Consider the following 24,706-nt stretch of genomic DNA (forward strand, 5'->3'; position numbering starts at 1 on the left):
AAATTTAGAACATGAAATCAAATTTTTAATTTAATACTGTATATAACTGTGCAGATTTTAATTGTTTATTGCTTGGATAGAGTACAACAAAAAATCGCAATACCATATTAATCCCAAGTGAATAGTTTTCCCAGAATTTTTTCTCCCTAAATGTTAACACTGTTTTACTCGATAGGTAAGCTTATTATCCGTACGATTCTGATTTATATTTTTAAGGTTCGATAAACTTATGAGGAATGATTTATCCTTTCGCAGTTTTTAAATAAAACAGACAGTTTTCTTGTAAATGAAATAAAAATATTAACACATCGTTATTTCCAACCATCAGGAAGTCTGGCAACCCTGCTGCAGTGACTTAGAGACGGAATGCTGGAATTCAGACCCGAGTTCATGTGTATATTCGTAGGTGAGCCGGTTGCGTGCTGTTGTCAAAACATGCAGATTTTCAGCCTAATTTTCTAATTAATTAACCATGCACTCATTCACTAAAGTAACGGTTAGCGCATCTGGCCGCGAAACGAGGTGGTCCGGGTTCCATTCCCGGTCGGGGCATGTTACCTGGTTGAGGTTTTTTTCCGGGATTTTCCCTCAACCCAATGCTGAGTAACTATCGGTGCTGGACCCCGGACTCATTTCACCGGCATTATCACCTTCGTCTCATTCAGATGTTAAGTAACCTAAGATGTTGATGAATCGTCTAAATAAATAAAATAAAATAAAAAGTTCACTAAATGAATAATAGATTTATTTTAATATATTCTATTGGCTCCTACAGTCTTCACAGTTATATCACTACACAACTATTTACATAATACACAATGCTGGCTATGGATCAATTTCAATTTCACCATACTCCACTATTTCCTGGCATAGTTGCCTCATGAGGAATACCTTACTGGCGTCACTTATGAGGTTCAAACTGTATTCTAATAGTTGACTAAACAACAACAATGTCAATTCAAACAAATCGCCATGTCGTACTTAAAGATTTTTTGGACATTTGGTGATTTAACTTATATTATTAATATTGAGTATAAGTACGAAATCAAGTAATTATATGTATGACAAAGTACGTAATAATAATAATAATAATAATAATAATACTTTTTTAGTGTTGTTCTTGCATAAATAAGATTGATTACAGTTCCGTGAAGAGGGTAGAGTCCATTTTATTTCATGGAGTGAGTTTCATAGAAAGGACTTTGCCAACAGACTTTCTACTGCCCTCTACTAATAGGTTATCCTACATAAAATAATGTTTCCTTACTGTGACGAAAATCTTGTCTTTGCCTGTTAGTAGCCAATCACAACCCTCTGTCAGAAGAATTGACAGGCTCCCGTCAAATCCGTGGAGGCAGAGTTGCCACATCTTTTCCGAATTCCAAGAATCCCGTCAGTTAGCATGAAAGTATATTCTGTAGTATTCATTGAGCGGTCAGTTCGTGATATTACGTGCTCTTCTTCAAAACACGTGGTGTCCAGATAGAGATGACGGCCACGAATTCTTTCATTTCGAGGGTCGCCAGGATTGTGGTAACTGTGCAATGTTGGTACGAGGGAATAGGATAGACTGGCCAGAGATGTTTGTGTAGGAAGTCATAAATCTGTAAGGGGTGTTCAAAGGAGCCACCGAACTGCACTCCATGATATAAAATGGACTACGCACAGCACCACAGATGACTGGTTGGATATGTATTTTATTAAATTGTTTCCGATAAATACTTTAATTAAATTGAAGGGTCCAGAGAAAAAATCACGTAAGTCACTTTTTTGTCGAGATGGAGTTTGAGGTGCCATTAGATTCTCTATGGAAAGGACTATCTTTTAGAGGTATGAAACAGGAAAAGAAACAGATCAGTCATGGGTTTATTTGTCTTCAAACTTTTGGCGTACAGCAAAAGAAGCAGGTAAGTCAACTATTTCAACGAAGAAGCCAGGTTTCATGGAAAAAGTGACACCTGGTTTTTTCCTTGGACCCTTCAATTCACAATATAAATTAGATACATAACTAATAAAAATATTTTTATATCTAAAATCTTGGAGTTTCTGGACAAAATTCGATGTTGTCAACTTACATTTATGAGACATGAAGGCATTTTACATTCGTTAGTTCATACATTGTACTTAAAACTATTGTTCTCGAACTTAATATCAGAGGTATGGCGAGTGCAGTTCGTAAGTTTAAAGTGTTGACGTCGCTGCTTGAGTGACTTGTTTATGATGTTTGCAGGGGCGAAGGTGGTCTTATCTAGTCACATCTGCATGGTTGTGGGACAGATGAAAGCGTACGGCGTTAGTCTGTGAAGTATGGTGGTCCCGTTAGCTGAAGTGAGACGCTTCTTGTGCGATGCGCTGTGCAGCGTTGGTGTGAGTGACGACAGTGCCGTCCAGCTGGCCGACGTACTAGTGGACGCTGACTACAAGGGACACTACAGCCATGGTCTCAACAGAATAGGTAATTCATTCATTCATAGCTTTCTGTCTAAGCCGAGGTCTTTCACTGGAAATCCAGCAATCTTCATTCTTTCCTATTTTCTGCCTTCCTCTTAGTCTTCTCATATAATCGATATAATTATCTTAGTGTCGTTTATCATCTGACCTGCTTCGAACTTTTCTCCCGTTCACCATTCCTTCCAGTGCTTCCTTCAGTAGGCAGTTTCTTCTCAGCCAGTGACCCAACCAATTCCCTTTTCTCTTCCTGGTCAGTTTCAGCATTATTCTTTCTTCACCCACTCTTTTCAACACAGCTTCATTTCTTATTCTGTCTCTCCACTTCACACGTTCCATTCTTCTCCGTATCTACATTTCAAATGCTTCTAGTCATTTCTCTTCACTTCGCCGTAATTTCCATGTTTCTGTTCCATACAATGCCACAGTCCACACAAACCACTTCACTAGTCTCTTCGTTAGTTCTTTTTCCAGAGGCCCTAGGAGAACGTTTCATTCTTATGCATGACAATGCCTGCGGTCATACTGCTCGAGCGGTTTGTGAATGGTTTCAGCAAGAAGAGATTTCTGTACTGCCTTGGCCTGCTCAGTCCCCGGATTTTAATCCCAGAGAACATGCATGAGAGCAATTACAAAGAGCTGTAACACCACGTATGGAGAATAAAGATTACGTTGAGATTTCCAGACTGCTCTAATTCAGGCTTGGGATAATCTAAAGAGAGAAGACTGTTCAGTAATCTTTATATGAAACAACGAGTCAAACTCAGGATAGGAGAAGAAGTGTCAGAAGGAAGTGAAATTGAGAGAGAAGTACGCCAAGGATGTCCTGTATCACCTACCCTGTTCAACATCTATTTGGAGGATTTAGTAAAGAACTGTTTTTAGAACATGGAGGAGTGACAGTAGGAGGAAGAAGAATAAAATGCATAAGATTTGTTGATGATATGGCGTTGTTAGCAAAAGAGAAAATGATACTAAAGGATATGCTACTTGAGCTAAATGATAGCTGTGAGCTGTTGTTATTGTTGTTGTTGTTGTTTAGTCAACTGTCCGAAGACAGGTCTGAACCTCACAAGTGACACCAATAAGGCACGACTTATGAGGCGACTAGGTCAGGAGATAATGGACTAGGGTAGCCAGTTCCTTTTCCCCTCCATTGCATACATCGCCGATTAGCTATGTATTACACTAATCAGACTTCCTCTGACCCATATCGTCAAGTGAGATGCCTGATAATAGATGTACATAACCTCAATCAGAGGTATATTCTGTGAACAGTATGGGATGAAGATAAATGCAAATAAGACGAAGAGCATGGTCAGAGGAAGAAAAATACAGAAGATAAACTTGCGAATTCTAAATGAGGCAGTAGAGCAAGTGAACAGCTTCAAACACTTGTGGTGTACTATAAGCAGTAACATGAGCTGCTGCCAAGAAGTCAAAAGGAGGATAGCAATGGCAAAGAAAGCTTTCAATAGAAAAAGGAACATCGTCTGCGGACCTCTGAAAAAGGAACTAAGGAAGAGAGTAGTGAAGTGTTTTGTATGGAGTGTGGCATTATATGGGGCAGAAACATGGACATTACGACGAAGTGAAGAGAAGCGAATAGAAATGTGGATATGGAGAAGAATGGAACGTGTGAAGTGGACAGACAGAATAAGAAATGAAGCTGTCTTGGAAAGATAGGTGAAGAAAGAATGATGCTGAAATCGATCAGGAAGAGGAAAAGGAATTGATTGGGTCACTGGCTGAGAAGAAACTTCCTACTGAAGGATGCACTGGAAGGAATGGTGAACGGGAGGAGAGTTCGGGATAGAAGAAGATATCAGATGATAGACGATATTAAGATATATGGATCATATGAGGAAACAAAGAGGAAGGCAGAAAGTAGGAAAGATTGGAGAGAGCTGGGTTTGCAATGAAAGACCTGCTCTTGGGCAGAACACTAAATAATGCATGGTGACAAATTCCAGCATGTGTATATTTTCTTTTGCAATTAAATTATGTCCAGCCATTTGTTTTCTCAAACAAAACCATAAAATCTGAACAACAACTAGAACTTATCTTTAAATTCCTGTTCCTTTTTACAAGAAAAAAAAATGGTACAGAAAAGACCGACGATTTATATGCAGTAAAAACTACCAAAATATGCAGGTAATTGTGTACTATTAACCTTAGAAATATACACTTAAATAAGTAGTAGTAGTAGTAGTAGTAGTAGTAGTAGTAGTAGTAGTAGTTTTATTATGCCTGGCAGAATTAAGGCCATAAGGCCTTCTCTTTCACTCAACCAGGTTTGAATAATATGTATGAAATACATAAATAGAATACAAAATAACATTAAAGAAGATACCCAAGAGATTACATAAAATAAGGTAGAGAATTAAGTATAATCAAGATCAGTCCAATAACATAAGGAGAATATATACAATTTATACAGTAAGGCATAAACTGCTCGAGATAAACTCGACGATTACATATATTATACCAATAAGAGATGCATGGAATACATAATGAGAATAGAAAAAAATTAGATAACGAATTCACTTGAGATAGACTACATAATTATATAGGCCTACTAATACCGGAATACATGAAGGTTACGAGACATAAAAAGTTGAATAGCAAAAACGTACCATATAGCATACAGATACAAACGATTAAATAAAAATATCAAGATAAAAAGAGGAAGAAAGAGAGAGAGAAAAAGTTGGAAATGTAAAGCAAATTATTTAGATACGTCTATAAGAGTCTAGTTCTGTTTAAAAAAAAATTCTAAGTAGAGAGTACTTAAAAGATTTTAGACTCCGACTACTTCGACTGTTGTAAAGGAAGCAGAATAGAGAGATGTTTGATGATATCGTCGCCTGAATGCAAAAACTAAGTAACTTGATTTTTCATATTTTGTGACATCGCCTATTTACTTATTTATTGCACTAAGGAATATGTCTCGTTTTCTTTTACCTAATTGTTATATTGGAAAATAGATGTCGCTGGTATCGTTCGATCAGTTACCTAGATCCTGAATTACATTTTGTGCGATTTTTGCTATGCTATAAAAGAGGTAACTAAAAAACGCAAATTTCGAGTTACCTAGTTCTTGCATTCACGTATGGTATTGATAGAACAAGGTTATGCTGTGAACGTGTATCACGGTTGTGGTGGGATGCTAAAAGAGTGAAGCTAGGAACTACGTAAATAGATGAGGAATTATTTATAATCTGATACAGTAAACAAAGTGAATGGACTGAACGTTTCTCTCGTAAACGAAGCTAAGATAATTGTAAGAAATACTCTGAGACATAATCATAGTGACGACTGTTAAAAATGAAACGGACACAAACATTATGAACACGCTGAAGTTTTAATGACAATTCAACACAAAGTTCACTATACAAAACGTCGCAATAGTCAAAGTAAGGCATCACCAGGTTCTGTAATAAGATCTGTTTCAGTTTAGAGGAACGAAGTTTTTCAGTCTTTTCGGTGAATGTAAGATTGAGAAATGTAGTTATTTATTGTTTTGCCGTGTGCTAAGTGAATTACTGTTCACTAAATTAGCTTGATGTGAATGACAAATACAAAACGTAATATCTATCTTATATTTGTCATACACAGCATACTAATTTAGTGAACCATAATTCACTTAGCATAAGATAAGCTGTTCAGACGGAAAAACATAAATAAATAATTCTATTCATATCGGCTTATCGAAACTTATACAACATGTCTGAAAAATATTGAGAAAGTTTTCTTATACATATAATTTACCTGTAGTCTACATTCCAGCTAAGATTCGAATCGATATTGAAACCTAAGTTTTTAACGGTAATACTGAATGGTAATATAGTAGGATAAACATTGGTAATTTCGTGATAATTTCATGAAAACTAATTTAAAATGCAAATGTGTAAATATATCCTTATTCCGATTTTTTCATCTAAAAGACGATAACTTGCTGTACAAATCTGGAGACATAAAAGATTGGCTACGTTCTTGAATATGTGCCAAAAACCACTTTTACAACTTAAGCTGAAAGGTTGGTTATTTCGTGATAACCTTGGTAATTTCGTGATATTGCACTGATAATTTCATGAGAGGTAGAAGAATTGTGGAAAAATTCATTAAAGTCAAATGAAATTCTCATTTATTGTTACAAGACTTCAAACATAGTAATTCCGTCTAATATTCATAGCAAGAAAACATAGAAATACATATCAACACATAATAAGAATGAAATCAAAGTAAAAAATTGAAATTGAAAAGGGATCTTCTTTGCCCTGAAAGGGTGAACACTTTTATTACGGACTTTACTATAGCCTATATTACTAGGGTAACTCCAAAAGTAATGCATAACGTTTGTTCAAAAATTATATTTTTATCCTACAGCTTTGCTATTTTCACAGAATGTAGATGCATCCTTAAGGAACAAAATGTCACTTTTCCACATAATCCCTGTCCCTTTCAACTGGCTTACGTAACCTAAGAACGAGGGCCTGTAGACCAGCACGGTAAAAGTCTGGACCAACACGTCTGAGCCGCTCTTGAGCAGCGTGCACAAGGGAGTCACCTTCTAACCTCGTTCCGCGAAGGGATCCTTCAGTTTACCAAAGAGATGGTAATCGCACGGTGCCAGTTCAGGACTGTAAGGCGGATGTTTCAGTGTTGTTTATCCGAATTTTCTGATCTGGTCTCTGTTCTTGTGACTGACATATGGCTGTGCGTTGTCGTACAATAGCAGAACATCCTGCTTCTCCCGATGTCGTCGAACACGACTCAGTCGAACTTGAAGTTTCTTGAGAGTTGCAACATACGCGTCAGAATTAATGGTGGTTCCGTGTGGCATGATGTCCACAAGCAAGAGTCCTTCCGAATCGAAAAACACAGTAGCCATAACGTTTCCTGCCGAAGGTGTACTTTTGAATTTCTATTTCTTTGGTGAATTTGCATGATGCCACTCCATTGTCTGTCTCTGTCTCCGGTCCAAAATGGTGGAGCCATGTTCCATCTTCTGTCACAATTCTTGCAAGTTATCTAGCACTTATCATTGACACTTAGCATGATAACAAATCAAACAGAAGCTACACTGAACCCATTGCGTCTCCGTTTTCTTTTTTGTTATCACATCTTGTCTTCAGATTTCTAAAATTCCTATTGTAATACATTTTATACTATTTTAAAAATTGTAACACTTAATGCTCAACAAAATTTCGCCTGAAACAGCTAAGATTTCTATCAGTAAAGCTAAGCCTACATGGCGACTACAGATGTATCTAAAATTCCAAAAACATTCCTAAAATTTCATGAAGATACAATAAATCTTTGTACCAAATATCATATGCTTACCTTTAGTAATAAGCCTGTAATGTAATTACAAACATCCACAAAATTTGTATGCCTGAGAAGTCGACGCAAACTTGCTCTCTCCAAACATAAAAGCTCACTGAAGCAACTACAATAGTCACACAAAGCTTAGCTGTATGTTTCTGGAAACTGGACAACATATGAAATCCCTTGACGGAAATTTGGATCTCGTAACACCATTGGTTAGTTCACAAAAGAGCAAAGAAAAAGTATCACGAAATAACCACTGCCACGAAATTACCAATGTTTACCCTATTGTTCAAAGTAATGGAAAAAGTGTATTAATGATGATGGAGGATAGTAATCTTTGATGTCCTAGTAAAATTATTTGAGTTTTACCTGGATTAAGGTTTAGTGACACATTTATAATCTGAAATATTTATTTTCATACAATCAGGTAATAAATGTTGAAAATGATTTAAGGCCCCAGAAATATAATGAATAATGGAACATTACTTACAACATAATTCTAAGTTGAAAATGATGCCTTTATAATCTGAAATATTTATTTTCATACAATCAGGTAATAAATGTTGAAAATGAATTAAGGCTCCAGAAATATAATGAATAATGGGACATTACAACATAATTCTGAGTTGAAAAATGGCGCATTTATAATCTGAAATATTTATTTTCATACAATCAGGCAATAAATGTTGAAAATGAATTAAGGCCCCAGAAATATAATGAATAATAGAACATTACTTACAACATAATTCTGAGTTGAAAAATGGCGCATTTATAATTTGAAATATTTATTTTCATTCAACCAGGTAATAAATGTTGAAAATGAATTAAGGCTCCAGAAATATAATGAATAATAGAACATTACTTAAAACATAATTCTGAGTTGAAAAATGGCGCATTTATAATTTGAAATATTTATTTTCATTCAATCAGGTAATAAATGTTGAAAATTAATTAAGGCCCCATAAATATAATGAATAATAGAATATTACTTAAAACATAATTCTGAGTTGAAAAATGGCACATTTATAATTTGAAATATTTATTTTCATTCAATCAGGTAATAAATGTGGAAATTGAATTAAGGCCCCAGAAATATAATGAATAATAGAACATTATTTACAACAAGTCTAAGTTGAAAAATGGTGCATTTATAATCTGAAATGTTTATTTTCGAAAAATCAGGTAATAAATGTTGAAAATGAATTAAGGGCCCAGAAATATAATGAATAATAGAACATTACTTACAACATAGTTCTAAGTTGAAAAATGATGCATTTATAATCTGAAATATTTATTTTCATACAATCAGATAATATATTACTAATTATACTTATTTATAAATGGCTTTTAAGTAACCCGCAGGTTCATTGCCGCCCTCTCATAAGCCCGCCATCGGTTCCTATCCTGTGCAAGATTAATCCAGTCTCTATCAGGGGTGTATTTTGCGGACTACCGGGGCTACCGGCGGTAGCCCAAGGAAATTACAAAAGAAAAAGTTTATTATATAACATAATGTAATAATTTTGTATTATTAGTTTTACCATAGTAATTAACATTAAAGTAATTGTTAGATTTATATGCGCTCTCTGCTCTCGAAAAGAAACAAGTTGTCAAGACGGCATCGCTGGAGAAACCGCTTGCTACGTGAGGTAGCCTGTGACCGTACCGCGCACGCTGTCCTGTCGCACAACTGCCCGTCCCCCCCTCTCCCTTCTGTTTCCATCGTGCAATGTAGGCCGGGCGAGTTGCCGCTCTCGTGATCGGTTTCTTCGCAGGCGCGAAGCAGCAATACGCTTAGTACGCTAGCTCATGAATGTGATTGTGTTCTTGCAGTGCATTATTTTGAATCTGTGATTTGTTCGAGTGTCTAAGAGTTATATTAATTGTGAATTATTAAGTTTTTAATTTCCCAATTAAGTGATATTGTGAAAAATATGGCAGAACAAGTTTCTGGAGAGGTTTGTGTTGAAAATGACTGTGTAATAGAAGGTTTATTAAAAGTGCCTTTTAACCGTCGTACATACAACGAGAAAGTTGAAATTGTGAAAATGGAAAGACCAACTCCTTAGTTAAATTTGTCCATGGACGTAAAAGAAAAACAGCGAGATTACACACGCCATTTCACTTCAACATCATATGGTAAGTGGAATTGGTTGTGTGGTACTTCTAAACTGTCTAAATTATTTTGCTGGCCATGTTTGTTATTTAGCCGCGAAACTAATGTGTGGTCAAAAGAGGGGTTTTCTAATATGAACTCCCTTCGAACGGCAGTCCTAGAATACGACAAATCAAAAGCTCATATTTGTAGTAGCATGAACTTTGCAAACTTTGGGAAGACAAGAATTGATTTACAGCTAGATAAGCAAAAAGCTCTACACATCAACCAACACAATGCTCTTGTGAAAAAAAAATCGGGAGATTTTACTGCATCTTATTAACGCAGTCTGCTTTCTAGGAAAACAAGAATTGGCTTTTCGGGGTCATAACGAGAGTGTGGAATCAGACAATATAGGAAATTATATTGAATATTTAAGTTCCTTAAGTGAATTTGACCATTTACTGGCCAATCATCTTGAGAGTTCAACAGTATTTCGTGGTACTTCTCTCGCAATTCAGAATGACTTAATATTTGCTATAAGTGAGGTTATGATAAAGAACATAAAACCTTTTGTGGCCATTGTTGTTGATGAAACAAGTTACTGCTCTAATCAGAGTCAATTGTCCACTGTTTTAAGATACGTCGACGTACTGCCAATGTTCAAGAACGGTTTATAGGATTCACAAATGTCAGTTCGGACAAAACTGCTGCTGCTTTGTTTCAGCATGTGGAAGGTGTTACAGCAGAATACAATGTCGGCAATAAGTTAATTGCACAGACATACGATGGTGCTTCAGTTATGGCGGGAAATATTAATGGCTTGAAAACAAAAGTTCAAGAAAAATATCCTCAAGCACTATTTGTCCATTGTTACAGCCATGTTCTCAATTTAGTTTTGCAACAAACTACTTCATCCATTCCAGAATGCCGCATTTTTTTTTTTTCAAAACACTGTCGGGTTTAGCTGCATTTTTCTTATCATCTTCTAAAAGATCAGAAAACTCAAGGAATTTATGAACAAGAAACTCCCAAAAGTAGCACCAACTAGATTGAATTTTACATGTCGGCTTGTAAATACAGTAAAGGAATACAGAGAAAAACGGACTGCTTTCTTTAAAAATATCATTTGTAATGACTCTGAAGAAAACTGGGATGATGCTGTAATTGTGCAGGCTCAAGGATATTAGAATTTTTTCACACAGTTTCAGAATATATTTCTTCTTGAAGTCTATGCTAGAGTGTTCGCACATACAGATGTGCTCTACAATATTCTTCAGACAAAAAGTCTAGACATAGCATACTACTTGCAATACTTGCAAGAGGTATCAAAGTTTAAAAAATACTATATCCGAGTTCAGACGTAGTGGGTTTCCGTCCATATGAAGTAATATGGAAAATGAAAATTCTTCAGCCAATACAATGGAACCACCATTAAAGCGAAGAAAAGGAGATGATGAATTGAAATACAGGCAGCTGTACTACAGCATACTAGATCGTATGCACATGGAAATTACTGACAGATTTTCTGATTATGGAAAGCTTCCGTTCACACATCTTCTAGATTCTCAAAAATTTTCTGCTTATAGAGAAAACTTCCCGAATGAGGCACTAAACAAATTATTTCAGTCCTATAACAGTCACTTTTATCAAGTACGTTTGAAAAATGAATTCAGTGTAATATATTCAGCAGAAGTCTTTGATTTTTCGAACAAACCTATCCATGAAATATTATCTGCCATATATGAAAACCAGCTGAACCAAGTTATTCCTGAAGTCCTTAAATTGGCAACATTAATTGTGACAATACCAGCTACGTCAGCATCGGTAGAAAGAACATTTTCTGCGTTGAAGAGAATAAAATCCTACTGTAGATCAACTCATACACAAGAACGTTTATCCGGCTTGGCACTAATATCCATTGAAAAGTCATTTCTACAGAAACTTTGCAAGTGGCCCAACTGTAATTTCAAGGACGAAGTCATCAACGTATTTTCGTCCCAATCAAGACGTCTGGAATTCACATAAATATGTAAGGAATTTTATTATAGGGATTTTAAAATATATTTTGTGTAATAATAGGGTCAGTGGTAGCCCAAACCCTTTAACCAGTATACGCCACTGGTCTCTATCTTCATATCCCACCTCCTTCCAATCCATTTTAATATTATCCTCCCTCCCATCTACGTCTCGGCCTCCCTAAAGATCTTTTTCCCTCCGGTCTCCCAACTAACACTCTATATGCATTTCTGGATTCGCCTATACATGCTACATGCCCTGCCCATCTCAAACGTCTGGATTTAATGTTCCCAATTATGTCAGATGAAGAATACAATGCGTGCAGTTCTGCGTTGTGTAACTTTCTCCATTCTCCTGTAACTTCATTCCTCTTAGCCACAAATATTTTCCTAAGAACTTTATTCTTAAATACCCTTAATCTCTGTTCCTCTCTCAAAGTGAGAGTCCAAGTTTCACAACCATACAGAACAACCAGTAATATAACTGTTTTATAAATTCTAACTTTCAGATTTTTTGACAGCAGACTAGATGTCAATAGCTTCTCAACCGAATAATAATAGGCATTTCCCATATTACTCTGCGTTTAATTTCCTCCCGAATGTTATTTATATTTGTTACTGTTGGTCCAAGGTATTTGAATTTTTCCACCTCTTCGAAGGATAAATCTCCAATTTTTATGTTTTCATTTCGTACAATATTCTGGTCACGAGACATAATCATGTACTTTGTCTTTTCGGGATTTACTTCCAAAACTTTCGCTTTACTTGCTTCAAGTAAAATTTCCGTGTTTCCCTAATCGTTTGTGGATTTTCTCCTAACATATTCGCGTCAGATAAATGTTGAAAATGAATTAAGACTCCAGAAATTTAATGAATAATAGAACATTACTTACAACATAATTCTGAGTTGAAAAGTGGGGCATTTTAATCTGAAATATTTACTTTCTTACAACCAGACAATGGATGTTGGAAATGCGGTCAATGCTCCACATATGTAATTAATAGTGGAATATTACTTACAACACAATTCTAATTTGAAAAGTGCACATTTAGATCTATAATCAGAAATATTTGTTTTCATACAGCCAGGTAATAAATGTTGGAAATGTAACTAAGGCTCCAGCAATCTAATTCTTCTACATTTCTGATACCGGTATTTCTATTTGTATTGGTAATTTTCTGACGGGACATGGATCATCTGTGAACACTTCAGATAAAGTAGGTTTTCAGTCTACTCATAACGAACAGAGTTGTTTGCTGATTTTACTACGCATTTCTCTCCAACTAACAAGTCCGAATGCCATACCTCATAAATCCACCAGAATCGTTACGTCCCCGTGAGGGATGAGGTCTTGGGGAGCTCCGTTTCCTCTGTGCAAAAATACGGGTCTTCTAGAAACCGCAATCACACCCATCTACAAATCTTTGGATAAACCGAATGGAAGACCCACTACCTTAGATGTCTCATTCAGCGCTACACAAACACAAGTGGCGGCCTGATTTTCGAAATGAGATGATAATGAAAAGGGCAGTTGTGGAGAGTTTTCTTAACGATGAGTGTAAAACGGAGGAAAAAATCTTAACAATCTTGGCTTTAACTACCATAAATACAACTCCGCTATAACCGGGTTTTGAACTCGAGTACGTGGTCTTCATAAGCCTCTATTCTATCATCTGTGCTACCAAGGTGCCTACATTCATAATAAGATAAGACTCTTGGAAGCATAGAAAACAGGAGCCCAACTCTGTTCTTTGTAAAAAGAAACTGTAACTAGTAATCATGGATATCTGAATATGATCTTCAATTCAGTGACACGTGACTAAATTTAATCTGTGCCGGAAATCTAGGAAACTTCAATTTGAAGACTATTATGAGAAATCGTTCTAATTTAAATATATGAAGACATTTGGAATGTTACATCCGCAGGATTCTTGTCAAGGTCCCTTCCATGTTTACTCGTTAAACATAATGAATTGGTAAACATGATAACGTTATCTTGTTCTTAGAGGAGACTTAACGGTGCTTATTTTTACTTTCTTATTATACGAACTATGCAGAAAAAATATTCTGATGCTACAAAAATCGATTTCGGCATCTCACGATAATATACCTTTTCCGCATCAATGATAGGCCTACGTAAAGTGTAGTTTGTCTGTCTATATTGTTCTTATTCAGTATCTAAGAACCAATTTTACCGGAAGAATGCACATGAACTAATTTTTAAACTATCTTTCTTCACTGAATTTGAGAAACTTGAATTTCGCTTAGATGTTTCAACATACTATTAAGCTAAATCACATTGGTGGCTCAGGTGACAGAGCGCTGGTTTACGACGGTTGCGAACCTGAGCTCAAATCTCGATATTCAAGTTGTATTTGTGAAGGACACAGCTAATGTTGTAAGAGTTATTCCCGGGTCTGTTCTGTTTTTCCCCCGTTATTCCACCAATACTCTCCTCAATATTCTCATTTCATTATCATCTCCAGCTCGAAAAATAGGACACCACTTGTGTTTGTGTGACACTCGTGACACTGGAGGGTGTTACTCGCGGTTTCTCCAAAGATGGGCAGAGGTGACGGATTCTAGCCACTCATAGATCTGCATAACACCCCGAGGGACGTGACTACTAACGTAGGCCTGTATGAGGTATAGTATACATACAGTATTTTATAGCTGGGGAGGAATGCGTGGTGTGGCGGACTCGATCCATGTCGGGTGCACAAAAATCCTATTTGAATTGAAGTTATTAGGAATGTTCCATATCCGACCGAGAAGCACCTCTATACATCTATTTCTTCTACCATCAAGTAGACTTTTTAAGTTTTGAAGTCTCATTTAGCCGCTTGAAATGACAAGATAGAAAGTGTTCAAGGGACGAATCGTTAGCATAGTGTGAATTGAAAAATCCTGTATCATTTTGTTCTTTTGACCATAGGTTTTCCAGAAATTATTATTTTTCGTCCAATTATCTTTTAAACACATGTATAAATATACACTTTATAAACGTCTTTACATTAAGGTTCTCAGTTCAAATAAATATTTTGCATAATGCTTCGTTTTAAGTAAGGGATGTTTGACAAAGCTGTTACTGAAATATAGGCGCGTTCTTCACACCAGGACCAAGGACGCAGGCCTCAGAGAGTTTTGCAGAGAGGAGCAGTTAGTGTCTGTCTGTTCACACCTTGCATATACTTGTGAATGCTAAGTATTGAATACAAGTGTGAGGACGGAATGACCAACAGCCTCTATTATTGAAGTTGATGATCTCGAACTCATATTCTTGCAGCATCACACTTATCTTTGCCGTACTGTGTATAAAGCAACCCTACCCTTTGTATATGTGATCAATTTCTGTGACGACAATGTGGATTGTTTCAGAATTCTACATTCATGACGTGAAGAACAAGTTGTGTGACCCAAATGCGAAACCTGTCGTCTTGAAGGAGACCCCTTCCACGGCATGGGTGGACGGCAACGGAGGCTTCGGCCCCGTGGTGGGAAATTTCTGCATGGAACTCGCCATCCAGAAAGCCAAGAATGTTGGTGTGGGATGGGTTGCTGTAAAACGTGAGGAAATTACTTCTATATGACAGAAGTCACTTAAATTAACTTACTAGGATTACTTTTTCATCATGTTTTCTGTTCCAGACTCGAATCACTTCGGCATAGCAGGCTGGTACAGCAGATTAGCCCTGCGACACGGCTTGCTGGTGAGTTCATTTCTTTGTATTGTACACACCCAGGAACAATATTTAGGCCACCTGAATTTTTCAAGTTCCAATTATAACATACTGCGCATGCTCAGTAAGCACTGGACATGCGCACTATGATATAACTAGAATTTGGAAAATTCAGGTGGTCCAAATTTTGTTTCTGGGTATGTACAAGTTTGTATGGAGGATGATGATGGTGATGATGATGATGATGATGATGATGATTATCATTATTATTATTATTATTATTATTGCTTTAATCTTTGAGAGAGGGACAAAGGCTAAGGGTGTTTGAGAATAAGGTGCTTAGGAAAATATTTGGGGCTAAGAGGAATGAAGTTCCGGTTATTCTTTTGGAGTTTTCGAGTATTTAAAAAGTCCTCAGGATGGAGTACTAATCCTTCGCTGAGTGAGTCCAATGGTGGGAATGCCACCTTAAGGCCTATTAACATGCCTGCTTTTCTGTTTGGGTGTGCCCCCACAGCCAACGGGTTCCGGTTTGTGAGCGCCGGATTCTCGGTCTCATCCTCTCCCGTTTGCTATAACCAGAGTTACCGCAACAACTGGCATGAACATGTATTAAGAATGCCCAACAATAGGTTACCCAAGAGACTATTGAACTATACACCTCATAGAAAACGAGACATCGGAAGACCAAGGAAGAGATAGAAAGACCAACTTTCTTCTGGAAGCGGAACAGGCCAGGATGCCTAATCCAAGACTGTTATTGATGATGATGAGGGATGAAGTTACAGGAAAATGGAAAAAGTTATGCAACGCAAAACTGCACGCATTGTATTCTTCACCTGACATAATTAGGAGCATTAAATCCGGACGTTTGAGATGGGCAGGGCATGTAACACGTAAAGACGAATCCAGAAATACATATAAAGTGTTAGTTGGGAGACCGGAGGGAAAATGGCCTTTGGGGAGGCAGAAACGTAGATGGGAAGATATTAAAATGGATTTGAGGGAAGTGGGATATGATGCTAGGACTGGATTAATCTTGCTCAGGATAGGGACCGATAGCGGTCTTATGTGAGGGCGGCAATGAACCTCCGGGTTCTCTAAAAGTCATTTGTAAGTTAGTGAGTAATTGCATTAATCAGTCCATAAACCTACACGAGGACTGCTATGTTCGTAAACCTACAGAGTTTCTTCTTCTTAAGGTTCCTCTCAGCGGCGTGCGGTGATAGAAACCCTGTATGTAGGCAACAGACATCGAAGTCCAGTCGAGCAATGGCATACATACAGGCACTGCTTCCCTTCATGTCATGCTACCCACGCCACTGGTTCCTCTGTTTTTAATTTTAGGCGATGTGTTTATAGGGGATCTCTTTCAGACGATTTTGAACTGAAGAAATTTCTTAACATTTGAACAAGTAACTAATAGTAAGACTTACGTCATACAATGCATTTAAAACTTCTTTATTATGTTATGTTTTTTTCAGGGAATGAGTTTCACAAACGCCTCCCCAATAGTGAGCCCCACTCGATCGACGAAAGTAAGTATTATGAGGACCTTCTTTATTGCATCTACGTAAGTGGAGTTAACTGTGGTTATAACATAATTCTGGGGACAGTGAAATTATTTTCGTTATATCGAAATTTCATTGAATTGAATAGATACAACATAACAATAGAAGATCCAAGTTATGCAATACAGTAATGAATATTGTAATTATAGTGCACTATTTAGAATATTTGTGCACTACATCGGGCATGTACTGGCCTTTATCTACTTCTTATAAAATATATTTTTTATTGAGACCCTTTACCGTAGGCTACTGTCTGCACATTGAAATTGCAGTCAATCAGTATCTCCTGAGACATAGGTATAGTAATTTAAGTAACAAAGCCAAAGAAAGTTTTGCTTCACAAGATACAAAATGTCCGGTGCACACAGAAGTCTGAAACTGTCTTCTAAAAGCAAATTTAATCTTCTTGACGACGGTGAGAAAAGCACGAAAGCTTACTACATGTACAGTACTTACCTCTGCAGGATTGGCACGAATCTATTTACAAGAAGAGAGGTGCTTTTAGAATACTGGCCTGAAAATCGATTATAGTCGCATATAATGAAATACCTAATAAGCTCTTGGCAAGCCACCAATCAACCAATAGGCTTGCTAAAGAAAATAATATGTGAAAATAATTTAAGGACATTTTTCACGAATCTAAAATTTATAATTACATAATTCTCTATTACAAAGTGTGACACATGTTTATGTTTCCTGGCTTTAAAATTATTTGTGACAAACTGAATTCTGACTTCACATTTTATGTTACAGAAAAAAATATCCCGCCTACACGAGATCTCTTTGGTAATTACTGAAATTCATTTATATCGATTGTTGTCGTAACTAGAAAGGCATTTGAAAAGCAGGGATGAAAATTGATCTGTTCTTAATAGTAGATGAATATTTAAAATCGTACAGTAAAATAGAATGATAGTAAACGAAATTAACCTGCATAATTAATTAAAAACTCTTTCATCAACAGTATCCGACCCCTGAACTTTGTAGTCTACGAGCAAGTACGCTAGCTCAGAGCTTCGAAATGCTTGCGATGAATTGTCATGATCCGGGTTGTCGTATGCATCGTGTTTGTCAAATAATGACTCTTAGACATTAACTTGATCTTATTTTCAGATTAAGTTCGTACATTTTGCATTATTTGTTATACAGCTTCCTGTAATACCTACTTTTTAAATGATATTGGGTTGAGAACCGTTGTTAAATCGCTGTGGTGTGAATCGTGCTCTGTAAGGAATTTCAAGAGTCGGGCTATTTTTTGTTTCTAAGACTGAATTTCTTCCTGAGCTCTTAAATCTCAAGTTTCTTCTTGTGTCATAAATTTCTGTGCTCTGAGGTTAGGTTAGGTTAGGTTAGGTTAGGTTAGGTTAGATCCAAATCCTGGAATGGTTAAATATTAAGTCACCATCATTACCATCATAAAGGATTAAACCATGATAGGTTTGTTTATATTTCAATACTTTATTAAAAGATAAAATCTTCTCATAAAATTAAATTATTCCTCACCCTGAGTCCGTGACTCTACAAATTCACGCTCGGTCACCTCTGTCGTCACCTGTCATCAAAACGCAGAGTTTATTGCTCAGGAAATCGATTGTGAGTTGTTTGTGAGGACTTAATGTTTTAGTAATTATTTAATTATTTGTGATCGTTAAAGTATAAGTAAAATATGAACGGCAAAAGCAGAAAGATTGACTTTAAAGATAGGCGACAGTTCTTATCAGAGTGGACTTATTTATAGTAGGCCTATATCGCTTCACGTTACCTACATAATATGTCAGTATGTCTGATTTTCCAACAAATTGTTGCATTAGTAAAGACTACTAATGTATACAAAGACATTGTCACACTAGAGTGAACCGTAAGTAATGTCATCAATTTCTTTAAGATATTTCAAGCAAAACGTTTAATACAATTTTGCTCAGTTTTGCAACCTTTCGAGAAAAAAAAAATTATATGAATAATTTCATAGCGTATTTTCTGAAAGTTATTGAATTAATTCCCGATATTATCAGTAAATTTAAGAGAGCAGTGTATTATGATAATAAAGGATTGAAATAATTTTAGTTTTGTCATTTAAATGTGCAGAAACTTGATCCGAACTAATGTAAGTTTTCGTTCTGCAAAACAATTTTAAAACATGGTGCTGTGTAACAACGGTGTAAAGTTTATTATTGTCTGCAGAGAGGCAGATATACGTTGCCGTAGGCTAAGTATCCTGAACAGCTGGCGTGTTCAAGACGACGGCTGAGAAAACGAGAAATATAAACTTAACACATAGCCTACTATTGATTTTAAAGACGTTTGGGAAATTTGATTTCTTGTATGTAAGTTTACCGGTTACCTCTTTAAAATTAAAGTAGGAGAGAACTAGGCTATTTCTAATTGACACATCAGCAAAAATACAATCTTCATTCATTCCGTCCTTACTCAAATCTTGCATTGTAATTTTCTTTCAGGCTGCTCTTGGCACCAATCCTCTTTCCTTTGCGGCCCCTGGGAAGGACGGCGATAGTTTCGTCTTAGATATGGCGGCATCTGTTGTAGCAATGGGCAAGGTAAATTCATTATGAAAATATTAAATTTTTATGAAACATGCCTTTTTCAGCTGCGACAATTTGTATTACAACATTTTATTATTGGTCTTATTAGACCTAATCAATAATAGTAATGATCACATTTGCATTACGCTATCGAAAAAAAATATATTTTTTTAACGCTGCTTGTACTGGTTGAGAAGAATCTGTCTACTGAAGGATGCACTGGAAGGAATGGTGAACTGGAGAAGAGTTCGGGGCAGAAGAAAATATCAAATGATAGACGACATTGAGATACAGTATATGAATCATATGAGGAGAGAAAGAGGAAAGCTGAAAATATTAAAGACTGGAGAAAGCTAGGTTTGCAGTGAAAAACCTGCTCTTGGGCAGAACATTATGAATGAATGCTGTATATTTATATTCCTATAGACAACATGGAATGTATTATTCTGGTATTTATTACTGTTCTTTAGGATATTCTCGCGAATGTGTATTTTTGATTTCCTGCAAATTTATTAATTTTGAATAGTGATATTATTACATTTTGATTATAATTATACTTAAGTAGTTTAATATAAAATATTTATTTGGGGTTAGTAGCTGGTTCGAAGGCGTAGAAAGAAACTTAACATTCCATATAATATAGATACAGCCGTGGTGGGAATATAATGGTGAAGCAGTGCGCAGCCTCGCCCGTTCTTCTACTACGTGATGACGTCACGCGGGAAGCATTGCAGACTCTCTCGCAGCTTGCTAGCTTAGCTTAGCTCAGCTCAGCTCCGTAAGGTTTTGGAAGTGGGGTAGGTTAATTGATTATGAATACCAAAAGCTGTATTAACTAATCCCTTCCCTACTAACGTCTTGTGATGCGCTCCCAAAGCATAGCCGTCTAGACATGACGTCTTTGTGACCCTGCGACTTTTATTTACAGTTTTCATTCAAGCTGTCAAATGCAGTTTTTTTCAGGCTGTCTGTTTAGAGGGTTGTTGTATGTTGTAAAACGATCTTTCGTGAAGAAGAGGAGTTATTTTGCTCTAAATATACGCGAAAGGTTTTCCAGAATTCTAACTGTTTGAATAAAAGTGTATTGAAGTTCTGTCCTGCATTCCAAGTGGAATGAACAAAGTTTAAGAAAGGGAATCAGAATCGAGGTCTTGTAAGAGTTATTGGCAGTAAAGTGACATGACAGAAAAGGTCTGTCTACGAAGCACAACATTCACATGGTGAACATAAAGGAAAAAAGGGTAACAATGAAGGGGAATAAACAGTGGTGAAACTGAAGGGCGCAATAGAGTACAATAACGTTATGTTGTGCGTTGACTGTCAGGTCAGCGTCAGAATGAAATCTTATATCCCTTCTCCATTATGGGAAAATACGTAAAAAAAACTACAGAAATGTTTCTTCAATATAATGTTTATGGTACTTCTCAGCTTTTCAATGTCTACGTAATTGCATGTAAGACCGTGAAGGGAAGCAAACCCAGGAAGGAAAGGATCTATACAAATCTTCGACTAGACCTGGAAGCAGGCATTTTATAGAGGGTTACGACGACAATATTACAAGCAAACTGTTAGGCTTATTCCCCCCCTCCCGTCATATACCTACCACTCACAGAAAAAGAAGCCAGCGAGAACCTGCAAAGTTTGTAAATCTCACAAGAAATGTTTTGTACTGGAGTCTTTCGAAACTTAACATACTGTTCAAATTGTTACCAAATTATGAGTATAATATCACAATTTGTAGTAAAAGACCCATGTTTATTGCAAACGACCTCCACCTGCCTTTAAATGCCACTTACCGCACACCACCAATTCAATCTCTGCGCGTGGAGATTTAAATAGAGATTCCAGGCAATAAACCCGTCCTTTTAAATCTTACTGCATGAACTTAAAGGTAGCAACAAGCAAACTTTAGAAAAGAGTCAATAATGAACATTTGTTAAAGGCAGGTGTCGAATTAATTACGTTCATTCTGGTGTACTGCTTTCGTTAGAAATCTTAAGTTCATGGACTCAACTCGGTTTGATCCATTCAGGGTGATGGACAGAATACGTTCTGAATTAGACCTTCGATTTCACGCTGCTTTAAAGAGGCTGAAAATGTGAATTGCAACAAATGTCAAGTGTAGCATGATGAAGTGTCCCTAAAAGAAGGCAAATTCGAAAAAAAAACGCATTTTCGATAAAATGTGGACTTAACACGTTTTGATTCCGAGCTCCTCAAATACGTTCAATAAAGTTTCATCGTCAACATTTTTACATTACTTAAAAAAACACATCAGTTTTTCATTCCAGTGATTCTTCATATTTCTTTTAGCAAATGCTCCTGCACACAATTTTAATATCTGAATATTTTTTACACAAATTAAGTCCACAATTTCCACATCTGAAATTAATTTTCGTAAAGTGGACGGCTTTCTTGTTAGCAGCTAGTACTTGAAATAGACCTTGATTCACCCTCACTAACCACTTCTGTATTATCTTCTTCACTACCACTTTCTTTCTTCAACTCCGCCGGTAAATCAATTTCCAATAGCACTATAATATCACTTTCACCCAAAACATTAAGGCTGCTATTATCCACAAAACAACTCATGTCTATGTTCTGTATCCCTGAATACAACTAGATTTGGATAAACACCAATAAAGAAAGAACAAATTTACCAACTCAAGTTTCTACACTGCAAGTAAATGGTAAAGTGGAGAATTGAAACAGTAAACGACTTTAACGGCATTACAAACAGTTACAACAATGGACAAAAATCACAGAATTCAAACTAGAAAATGTTTAAAAGTGTAGGTCATATGAAATGCCCAGGGTGGGTAAAATCTGTCCACTGACAAATACTTCAAATTATTAGTCTGCTATATTTGAAATCTGAAACAGAACACATGTGTGCATACTTTATCATGTTAGAGACAAATAGAGTAAAGGTGAAAGCTGTCAGATTTCATTAATTCAAAAAAAATTTAGAAAATAAAAAGGGTGGGCAATTTTTTCCCAACCGTGATAATGCTAGGGTTAAGCGAGAAAATAATTATTTTATGCCCATTGATTGACGCCTTTTTTGCTCCTCTATTGACATTTGGGACAATTGAATCCTTCCATTTACTGAAGCCTTTTCTGTCTGGAAGTTGTTAAAAGATAACACAGCTTTAACATTTTATGAGACATGTAATTAAGTCCTTTTAGCTTAGAAAGTTTTGAAGAACTATGAGAAAATTATTCCCTTCTGCTGAGCGACTCATATGTGAAACATTTTAACAATATGATACACAGGAACATACTAGTTAATAGTTATTATAATGCTGTAATTACTCACGTTTCGTTATTTAGGTCTAATGCACTATCCTCTGATACATGTTCGTCTGAATTGGTTTTGGAAGTGGCCTGAAGAGTACATGAACTATTGGCAATGATGTCATGAATTTCTTTTCTCCTTCTCCGTTTTTCACATCTGTCCAATCTCAGATTATCTGTTGACTTTCGTTTCAAGCAAGACTGCGCCAGAGCTTTTGTGGGTACAGCGTCTACTTTCAGATTACGACTGCTTTTTGGTTCATAATTTAGGAGTTTCTGCTTTAAAGGTACTTCGTAACTTGACTCCTCAAAATGAAGTGAACATATTCGAGCTGAAACAACATTAAATCTTAAGATTTTTACCCCCTTTCTTTTCCCTCAAAGCAATCTATGGAATAAGCCAAACAATAAGTTTAACATGAAAATATATTTTACAAATGAGTTGCGAAGCAAATAAAATTTAGTAACATGCGAGAAAACTCATCGTTCTGTAAATTGACTTGATCCTCCCTTCTACAAGCATGCAACCATTGTCTTGCCAAGTCTTCATTCTTCGAAAACCTATAATATTTTACGTAGTTCCTTTTGTTTTTCGATTGTAACTCAAACAACCAGATACTGCACATCCAGGCATACTAATAGCATGTGTCACATTAATAGCACTACTGATACAAGAATAACATTCAATATAATATTATATATATATATATATAAACAAAGAATTAACACGGTGCACGTACACACAACAGCTGTTTGTTTGTTCCTCGAGCACTGCGGTGCGAATTAGCGCGCCGCTGCTGCTTCCCAAGTGACGACATGCGCAGTAGAAAACGAGTTTGAGTCAACCGTCTGCTACACCATTATATTCCCACCACGGATACAGCAAGAAAACTGCTCACATAAGGAAATAAGTCTGAACAGTTTCTTTCGTTGTAGATACCGTTACTCAGCTATGTGGTGCCATCTGTAGAATCAGCCATGTAGGATTAAGGTTCCGATGAAGTCTCATTAGAGTGCCATTTGATCCCCTTGAAAGCTTTTTACGTCTCCTCAGACTGATGCCATCCATACATCAGTCACAATAGCGCTGAAAAAATGCTGGTGGAAAGATAGTGGGGAACTGGGGAACCCTGAGAAAAACCAGAAGGATTTTAGCTTTGTCCATCACATATACAACTCCACTATCACCGGGATTCGAACGCGGGTCCGCAATTATCGTAGCTAGTGCTCTGCCAACTGAGCTGTCAAGGTGGCTTATTATGATTTCGAAAAGTAAAAAGAATAATATGTTACATAATTTGTCAGTTTTACGCAGATGTGTACAAATTATTAATTTTGGATTTGAAATAGCTGTTCACATTATTGTAATAACATGTAGCCTAGTATTAGCTTGCTTTTTTATGACATCAACCAATTAAACAAAATAATATTATGAGAAGGCATTAGTGAATCGTTGCTTATTTGTGAATTAACCACCAGTATTGTGAAAGTAGACTTTTGAAGAGAAAGTTATGTTATAACCCATTATTAATTTAACAATACTCAAATATAGCCCAATCTATTTGTTATTAATGGAGAAAAATTCGCTCCGTCACCGAGGTTCGAACCCGGGACCAGTGGTGGTGCATCAATAAGAGTACAAGAGCACTGAACACCTTGTTTCCATTAATTCAGGACTAGTTTTATTATTTAATACCGGTATTGATGTAGTGGGGATGTATA

General features: G+C 36.4%; 1 protein-coding gene across 2 annotated transcripts in view; it reads left to right on the plus strand.

The window, feature by feature from the left end:
* The window catches only part of LOC138699759 (uncharacterized oxidoreductase YjmC-like), a 57,624-nt gene that overhangs the window by 1,001 nt on the left and 31,917 nt on the right, over positions 1-24,706 (plus strand). The window contains exons 2-7 of one of the 2 annotated variants that reach the window (XM_069825873.1): positions 329-406; positions 2,231-2,455; positions 15,275-15,463; positions 15,545-15,606; positions 17,061-17,114; positions 19,604-19,702. In XM_069825873.1, the coding sequence (XP_069681974.1) occupies positions 2,308-2,455; positions 15,275-15,463; positions 15,545-15,606; positions 17,061-17,114; positions 19,604-19,702 (552 nt within the window). In that variant the 5' untranslated portion in view covers positions 329-406; positions 2,231-2,307. The remainder of the gene's footprint in view (positions 1-328; positions 407-2,230; positions 2,456-15,274; positions 15,464-15,544; positions 15,607-17,060; positions 17,115-19,603; positions 19,703-24,706) is intronic. The other variant, XM_069825872.1, reaches the window with a different exon arrangement.

The sequence above is a fragment of the Periplaneta americana genome, chromosome 5 (genome assembly GCF_040183065.1).
Source record: "Periplaneta americana isolate PAMFEO1 chromosome 5, P.americana_PAMFEO1_priV1, whole genome shotgun sequence".
In the NCBI taxonomy this organism is placed as follows: domain Eukaryota; kingdom Metazoa; phylum Arthropoda; class Insecta; order Blattodea; family Blattidae; genus Periplaneta; species Periplaneta americana.